Below are 9,137 nucleotides of genomic sequence, written 5' to 3' on the forward strand. Positions count from 1 at the left end.
TCCTGGGTAAATAAATTAAGATTAATTAATAGAGAGAATATAATACAAAGGACGAAGGGTTAAAGTGGTAAAAAATGTTGTCCAGTTGTGGAAAACTCCTAACTGTAATAACACATGGATACGTCTCTATAAAATTTTAATACTATTCAGTTCAATATTATTCTTTGATAATTATTTTTTTTAAATTTGAATTAGATTTGTCATCAAACAGATATTGTGTGAAGCTTTGAGCGCAGTAAAAACAAACGACAAATCGTTCGATCACGATTAATATAAAAAAAACACGCTAATACTGTTTTGATCGATGAAGCTTTATTAAAAGTTAATATTTTAGGCTATGCTCAAATTAAAACGATGAGTGTGATGCGTCGATGTCACATCAAGCACCCGCTAATGTGGTCCGGATGAGTCGCACAGATCGGTGCAAGATCCGGAAAACAACAATGATGTGGAGGCCACGAACAACGACGCTTGTTCTATCGGAAGCAAGTACAGGTTACCGAATCTCACACACTTATTTCAATGATTTCGTACCACCCATTAACACCATGAGCAACGGCACCATATCGTATGAAATCATTTTTATGTTTGCTACACGCCACCGCCGCCACGTATTGCGGCCAATAATATTATAGTATGGCGAGATGTAATTTCAGACAAATTACAGTCACCCAAATATTTCAAATCTGAAAATAAAATATGAAGACAAACAGATAACAGTACCTATGTTAGGATAATATTATATCACTCCATAATATGGAAAGGTTCTTGTTTTGCTTCATTAAAGTAGGCATACTCGTACATATAGATCCACCACAAAATTACAACCGTGAAAAACTGAAAACCGAATTAAGGTAGTGCCGTTGTCGTATGCAAAGTGATAGTCACCCGAACGATGACGTCAACTCCATCGGAAGACCGTAAAGGTAAATATATAAATCCTCATAAGTTTATTTCCATAAATTTGTACCAACATTCATCTAAGAGCAACGACGTGCAGCTAGATCACCAACTACATGAGAAGATAAACCAAATATAGAAGGTTAAAAATTTTAAATACATTAATTATTACATTTTTAATTATTCGAATTTAATTCAAAACAATGAAATAAAAAACTTCACGAATTTTTTGTATCACACAACAGTTCGTCGTTCACATGAAAATATAAACATCGTGTTTGTGTTCAAAATTCAATCTTTCTACTTTCATCTCATTGAAACAAACGACACTTTCAAAACCCTTTTCTATCGTTTTACTAGTTAAAATTTATTTAATTGTGATTTTTTTTTCTGGAAAACTATAGCTTAACGATGCCTTAAACTATCTAGACCATATATGAAGTTGACACTGAAATATTTAAAACGCAAAATTCAATAGAAAGTAAAATTTATGTTCAAATAGTACNCTTAAACTATCTAGACCATATTTGAAGTTGACCCTGAAATATTTAAAACGCAAAATTCAATAGAAAGTAAAATTTATGTTCAAATAGTACTATACAAGAGTCAATATAAGACCTATATGAAAAAACAGTGAATAAATTAAATAATAAAATATAAAATGCATTGAATATCACAATAAAAATATAAAATTACATGAAAAATGTCTAAAATGTATTTTAACAAATGCGTTTATAGACGTAATGTATATATTAAAAAAAAATATAATGTAACTATTTGTTATGAATAAATGTATAGAAGATTGAAGATTACATGTATAAAATATTTAAATGTATTTTTTACGTACAAAGTCAAATTTATGTTTTTGTTGGAGCAATGGGCACAGGATTATAACCTAAATTTATGTTTTCTAAATTTGACCTATTTATTTTTATTTTTTTATACATAATTTTATACTGACGTATAATATTATAACAACTATTATAACGATTAAATATTTGTTTGTATATACAAATTCATATGTCTTATTTAATAATATTGAATTTAGTAATTCATCTTGAGTATTTAATTTTGAAATTATTTTATTAAAAACTTTCGTTATCGAATTTTTAATTTTTAATTTCATCTAAATGAATGGGTTTCGGATAGCGTTGATTAAGAGTAATATTGCAACATGAATCATTTAAAATACTTAATTCTAAAGGCAGTGTTTCAAATGACGATTCTACAGTTTGTTCTGTTATTAATACGCCTTTAGTCGTATGAGCTTCACACCCAGCTTTCAAAAATAATTTACCAGAACTTTGTAATGTTAGTTTACGAACAAAAGATCGATTATTACAAATAATTGTAACTGTAGTAGGTTTTTCACATACAAAGTACCAATTATTTTTGAAAAATGATGGGTACCATAATTCTTTTTTAAATTACGTGATATAAGTATCACATTGTGTAGGTTTGGTAATTGAATTTTTTAATATTTCTGTTACACAGGTGGTATCATTTCCAATAACATTAAGATGTACCTAACTATTAATACTGAATACGGTTTTTATGCTTTTAATTATATGTTCAACAACAATTATTCATAATATTTTGTGTTTTAAAGGCAGTTTCCAAAACGTACATAAATTAATATAAGTTGTAAATTTTTTAAGCTTTTAAGCCATATAACAGTTAAAAATTGCATTTAATTGTTAAAATCTGTATACATTTTATGTTTAAGGTAGTAAGTACATTAGTTGCACGATATAGACAAATAAATAATGGATAAATTATTAAAAAATTTGTATGTTCAACATTTACTAATACATTTACTATATTTTGTTTAGCATTTTGTGTGCTCGATGTTTCCAAGACAAAAATGTATGACTATCACTATAACATGACGCAGAGACACTATATGGAGACAAGATTAGGTTTATGTATACTGTTAATTGTTGTAAAAAATACTTTTAATAAAGTATTTGAGTAATTACTGAATTACTTATAAAATAAAGTATTTAAAATACCACAGAAATACTATGTATAGTTAAGTTTTTGAAATAATTTTCAAATACAAAACAAAAAAATCAATTTGATTCTGAATCATTCATAATATATTATATTAATCGAACATTTGAGTGTGGCATTTTAAGAACATAATTTGTTCAAAATATTAATTCGTAATTTGTTCTTTTTTTGTATTGTTGCATCACCAACACTAAACACTCTCTCTACTGATTCACTGCTAGGTAGTGGAGTGTTGTACTTCACAAATACCTGAAAACTAAGTAAAAATGTTTTTGTAATATTACTACTAATAGTATAAGAAGTTTTCAACAAATCTTACTTTTTTGATAGCGGGTAAATTATGCAAACATTCTTAAGTCTTTGTTGGAGATGAGCCCAAATATCTATCTATTTCATCAGTAACTGTTGATTTTTAATTTCAGAAATTTTGTGACCAGGTAAAAAAGGAAGATAAATTATCTTTCATTTGGTTATTTTCTATAACATTATTGTCATCATCACTGATATGTAAGTCATAACAGGCGCTTTATATTCTGGGGCCAATTATTTTTTTATATCATTTGTAATCCATGCTTTTTTAAATAGTGGGTGGCAGACTGCAGCAGTGATTAAAACTTTGTTTTTATACCTAAAAAACAAAAATTATTATGAATTAAGTTTGTTTATTAAGTTGTAAATCCTTAAGATAATAATTGTTGAGCTAAAATGGTTTTATACCAGCAGCTAATAAAAAAAAAGTTTGTTTATTTTAGCTCATGAGTATATAAATGTAGGTACTACACAGAAATATAAATATAAATAATAGATCAGCTGATTAAAATTTTACACTTTACATCTGTAAGACTGGAAGAGATACTATATATTTACTACTTAGTAAATAGTATTTACCAATAAAGTAAACCAAAAACACCTAAAATGAAAAGAAATAAAAAGTATACAATTTAAGTATGTACTTGGCTAAATAAGATTAATGTATTTAAAAATATTAATTATTACATACAATTAAGTATGGCAGTCACCAGCTTTCAAATAATGATTTGATCACTGGTCATTAATTCATATTTATAAATTAATTCTTCAATTGTAGGTAGGAGATGACCAAAGTACATGTTAGTATCACCCTGGAGTAAATACAAGCTTATTGAAATTGGCCCCATAATTGTTTGATATTGACACATGAAATAAATATCACTTCTATTAAATCTGAAAATATTGTTCATAATAAATATAGATAAAATAATTAATAATTTTTTAAGATTTAAAATTTACCTACCAAAAGCCAATTTGTCCATTATTATTCTAAACTTAAGTTCATTATTTTAAATTTATTTATTAAGCAGCACCACTGCACCATACAGTGAATTCCAACGTGTCTCGTTGGGTGTAATTAAATAAACACCAAGATTTTATTTAAATAAATCAGATGACTTAGTTGAGAGAAATTGTTTATTCCACAAAGCGGTAGACTTGGCAAAAGTGCTTCTTGACTGTTTTTTGTATGCAAGATTAGACAAATAAATTATTTTATTTTGTATTTAATTTGTAAAAATTTGTAATTAATAATCATTGCTCTATGCAAATCTATGAGTTATAGGGCATGTGTGTATGGTGGATTGGATGCATGACCCGTCGCATGCTGGATGCAAGTGAAAAAGAGAGAAATTCAAAAAGAAATTAAGTTGTATAGTTGCCGCAATTTTTGAGTGTCTAGGAAGTCAGTCACCCGGCTCGATTTTGAGCGTGGTCTGGCAGGTAGGCCATCCGACTTTGTCATATAGCGGACGACGTGCAACGGACGGGTAACACGATGAAGGCAAGCAATCCGAAAACTGTGACTGGGTGTCCAGCGGTCTCTCCTCGTCTGTTGCATTACTGTGCCCCGCTGTATGCCTGGTTCTGTTTTGTTATATTTTGAAATTATTCAAGTGCATACAAATATCTGCTGATATATTTTTAGAGTACATAAATAATTCTAAATAATTTACCACCTAGTGTGGGAGTTGCAGTTAGTTTAAATGCATGTTTGACATTTGATACAAATACATTACAAAATCCGCATCAAGAGAGAAGCACTTAGAGGTTGTCGAATTTCCCCTAAGTCTTAGTAGCAGTACAATAATGATTCTGTTGCTGTTACACCTTCATTGATAAAGTCATTTCTAGTATAATGTTCTGAAATAATACAAATGCATACAAATATCTGCTAATATATTTTTGAGTACATAAATAATTCTAAATAATTTACCATCTAGTGTGCGAGTCGCAGTCAGGTTAAATGCATGTTCGACAACAGTTATGTATTCATTACAAAATCCGCATCTAGAGAAAACCACGTGGAGGTCGTCAAACTTTCTCTCTTCCGCGAGTCATACTTACGACTGCTTATAAACCATATGTCACACAGACTTGTCACTCAGACTTTTGTCAAACAGACTTTTGTCACACAGACTTGAATCACACAGATCCATTTGATCACACAGATAGGATTCAATGTTCATTAAGTTCTGGTAAATGAGTTCTTATAGTCTTTATTGTACAGTTATATCGCATGTAGAACTTCTCTGTAGACAATGTTCTTAGTGACGAATCTACCACGGTCATCACTGTATATACCAACTCTAATGGATTGAGAGTCCCTCACTCGGGAAACCGCTACATACAGTTGTCCGTGCGTGAACACCGGTGATGGCAGGAGCAATCCAACTCTATCAAAAGTTTTTTAACGAGTGATTAGTAATTATAATGTAAACTATAAATTTGTAAACAAAAATGTTGCACTACTGTCTACACGAATGTGTATTCAATGCAATGTTAACCAAAGTTATTTGTTGTATCATATAGAAATACGTAAAAGCAATACCTATACTAATGTAATGTGTGTTCAACACACTACAACTTGAAGTAATATTTTTATTTGATTATACGAATATAGTTTGTTAATGAGTGTGATGTACGCATTTTGCTAGATTATGTATATGTTAATAATTTAAAGTAATATATATTACTCGAAAGCCACCACACATGGATTGATTAGCCATAACAGTCTGTCTAAGTCTGCAAGCAAGTTCTCCAATAGTGGTCGCTCACGTGGCTGTTGTGCCATGCGAATGTGATTTGCTGCCCCGGATTCAATAAAAAATACAACTCGCAATACCTTGCTTGCATTAGTTAATTTCTGACAACATCCATTACTAATCCTACGATACACTTGCCCGTGACCGGAGAATACTCTTGGTCCCTGACCAGGCAAACGTCTTGGGCTCAGATCAGTGGAGAAAGCCGCAAATGCCAGAGTGTTGTTGTACCGGCGGATTTCTTTCCGAAAGTGTTTTGCTACCTCCGAATCATCCACCAACAAACGAATTAATAACTCTGGTGGTGGACTCATAACACGATCTCCTATGACAGCCATTTGAACCGTTATTGCAACACGTAGAAAAATGACCCGTTGAAGTACACTCGCAGGAGAAATGGCGGGAACCACAGTGCCAAATGCCAGCCAGATGGTCTCTCATGGGCGCATGTGCTCTTGGTACAACAGGAGGAATCGGTACGAACTGCAATTAAAATGCACAGTTATTAAGAATATAATGTTATAAATATTTATTTTAATTTTAATAAGATGTATTTACTAACTTCTTCATTGACGTTTGGTAGTAAAACGTCAAGTGCATCCCTGAATTCAAATTCTGCCTCTACGTCAGTAGGAAGTAAATCCACATACTCAATGTCATCTTGTACCACTTCCTCTCGTAGCATTTCTTCTTCAGCTAGGTCCATCATTACATCTTCCACTTGGACTTCGACAACTTTTATCTCCATCCCGTTGTTACCGGTACTGCCACTTCCGCTTCCAGCCTGGAGCCGCAATCTCAAGGAATGGTTGAACTACCTACAGTATCAAAGGAAGTCCGTTGTAATGTATGTATAATAACAATCTCAAATATTATCAGCTTAAATATTCAACGTATATGTGTTGCATGTGTTATTATTATGATGATATTTAACTGCATATCAATGACATGTAACTTCATAAGCATATAAAAATCAGCTCACCGATAGGGAATGTAATAAGTACAACACTTTTATAATTAAATAAAAAACAGTGTGGAGAGCATATTGTAATCAATTAGTAAGTAACATTTAAACTACACGTTATAGTGAATTGCATTGCTGACCGAATAAAGGTCAATAGCAGCAATTGTTGAATAATTATAGCTGTAATAATGTAAGCTATTATTTTACATAAATAAAATGAATTGTAGCCTAGAGAATGTATCCCTTCTGATAATAATGAAAACAATACATTTAAGAAACACATAGAGGTGGTGCATAAATGTAAGTATAAGAAGAACAAAAGTATTATTATGATTAGTTCAATTAAATTATTAGAAAAAAATACTTTATTACCTATATTTGAATAGTAATATGAATTGAACAGTTGGTATTTCAATGTAAAGTAATTTAATTAATTGTGTCTATAAGCATGATATTGTATGTTAATAAATAAATGACACCGTATGACATTATATAATAATAGTTATTAACTTAATACAATTGCTACAGTCTAAGTTGTGTTTATGTGTGGTTTGGTGTAGTATTGTAACAGTGTCATTGGAATACCTAATAAAAATAGTCATGATACACTCACTAAAGATGGCACCGCTCTTGAGAACAGACGACGACGATGTTGTGTTTCTCCAGGGTTTCTCCTTCATAATCAAGACCTAATTTAACCATTACATTATGAGTAGTTTTAGTGTAAGTCTAGTATGAGTTGTTAATAAATTTATTGTAACACGAAACTCCATCAACACCGTCGACGTTTCCGCAGATCACACACAATCTAACCATAGTGATGTGCCTTAACTTCGACATTTTAAAGAAAATAATATATAATAGCATCATATTGTAAACGTAATTAATAATTATATTATATGTTAAATAACATCTGTATTTTTATTATTAAAAATATGTAGGATAAATAGTGAATAATAACTAATAACTATAATATTATGGATATTTTACGCATACACGACACTCGGACTCGGCGTCGTTATATCGTTATTATTAATCACTGTTGTTATCACTTATCAGTGCTCGATTATACGGCAACACGGGAATTTCATGAGTTTTGTGTTATATTTAGAAAAAGTGTGTATACGGCACAGATATAGATAATATATATATTATCTTTATCTGTGGTATACGGTACACGTCTAATGATGGTACATACACAGAAAACAATGTTTAAGAAATTCTCCTGGCTTACAAAACAAAAGCGTAAGAAGAGAATCCAAAAAAATATCGCGGTGAAAAAGCGCGCCGTACGTAACGGGAATGTATTTCAACAACTACTGGCCGATGATCTCGGGAAAGAATGTAGAAATGACATCACACGTTGAAATGTAAATAAAAAAACGCGACACCTTCGAGACACCAAGTTTGGATTTTGAGGGAGCACGCTCGGGAAACAATGCATGTCGCTTTTTAAATCAGGTGTAATTTAATAATTGGGTGACTGTAATGATGTATAAGTACACCATGTCCGAGGCCCGAGTGCTGTGTCGTCGGTGGCCAAAATTCTGGCCACGATGAAGGTGGAAGTGAATAATATTAAACACTTTTATATATAAATATAATATGTAATATACATGTTAGTTATAAATGTTGTTAAATACATTGTTTATAGGATGACGGCTTTGCAGAATGTGGTAAGCTATAAAAAGTTACTGTGTGCTAATTTTTGAGTTCTTTTTATTTTCTAATTCTAATTTGTTTTTGTATATATTTTCAGAATGAATAATACATAATTATTATATACATAACAACAATTATTTATAAGTGTTTTTATACATAACCTAACGTCCTAACCTAACTTATATTACAACAAATAACATATGTTATCATAATTATAAGTTTGCACAACTCTCCTTGAAAATGGAATGCATAGGCTCAAACAAATTATAGCTTTTAATTAAGAAGGGCCGGGCCACACATAGCGGTCGAGCCGCAACAAGGTTTATAGATTATCTATAATCTATAAACCTTGGATGCCATCCACTATTTTTAAAACAATTTGTAAATACTATGTATTATTATAACGAAATATGTTTTACTTAAACCATTAACACACAAACGTTCAGAATGCCTATAGACAATTTTCAAATCTTGGCGGTCAAGGATATGACCGGTGTAACTGTAAACAGCAATGCAAGACAAAT

The 9,137-nt window shown here is 30.9% G+C and overlaps 1 protein-coding gene and 1 long non-coding RNA gene across 4 annotated transcripts; both read right to left on the reverse strand.

The window, feature by feature from the left end:
- Positions 1-3,084: 3,084 nt before the first annotated feature.
- On the reverse strand, positions 3,085-4,117 carry LOC111033555. Its single transcript, XR_002604432.1, has 2 exons — positions 3,914-4,117; positions 3,085-3,541 (listed from the first exon to the last, which is right to left on the reverse strand). It is a non-coding gene; the product is annotated as an uncharacterized LOC111033555 (long non-coding RNA).
- Positions 4,118-4,206: 89 nt separating this feature from the next.
- LOC111033554 lies at positions 4,207-7,754 on the reverse strand. Of its 3 annotated transcripts, XM_022314343.1 has the most exons (5): positions 7,565-7,754; positions 6,550-6,805; positions 5,159-6,470; positions 4,899-5,085; positions 4,207-4,809 (listed from the first exon to the last, which is right to left on the reverse strand). In XM_022314343.1, the coding sequence occupies exons 2-3, from the start codon at positions 6,733-6,735 to the stop codon at positions 6,258-6,260; spliced, it is 399 nt and encodes a 132-aa protein (XP_022170035.1). In that variant the 5' UTR covers positions 6,736-6,805; positions 7,565-7,754; the 3' UTR covers positions 4,207-4,809; positions 4,899-5,085; positions 5,159-6,257. The 3 variants fall into 3 exon arrangements, with proteins under 3 accessions (XP_022170035.1, XP_022170036.1, XP_022170034.1); XM_022314344.1 differs by lacking the exon at positions 4,899-5,085; XM_022314342.1 differs by having other exon boundaries at positions 4,207-5,085.
- Positions 7,755-9,137: the final 1,383 nt, after the last annotated feature.

The sequence above is a fragment of the Myzus persicae genome, unplaced genomic scaffold, assembly GCF_001856785.1.
Source record: "Myzus persicae strain clone G006 unplaced genomic scaffold, MPER_G0061.0, whole genome shotgun sequence".
NCBI classification, from domain to species: domain Eukaryota; kingdom Metazoa; phylum Arthropoda; class Insecta; order Hemiptera; family Aphididae; genus Myzus; species Myzus persicae.

Coding starts and splice junctions, on each gene's coding strand:
- LOC111033554 (XM_022314344.1), bottom strand. CDS start 6,735: ATGGAGATAAAAGTTGTCGAAGTCCAAGTGGAAGATGTAATGATGGAC. Junction 6,471..6,549: donor TACCAAACGTCAATGAAGAA/GTTAGTAAATAC, acceptor TTTTAATTGCAG/TTCGTACCGATTCCTCCTGT.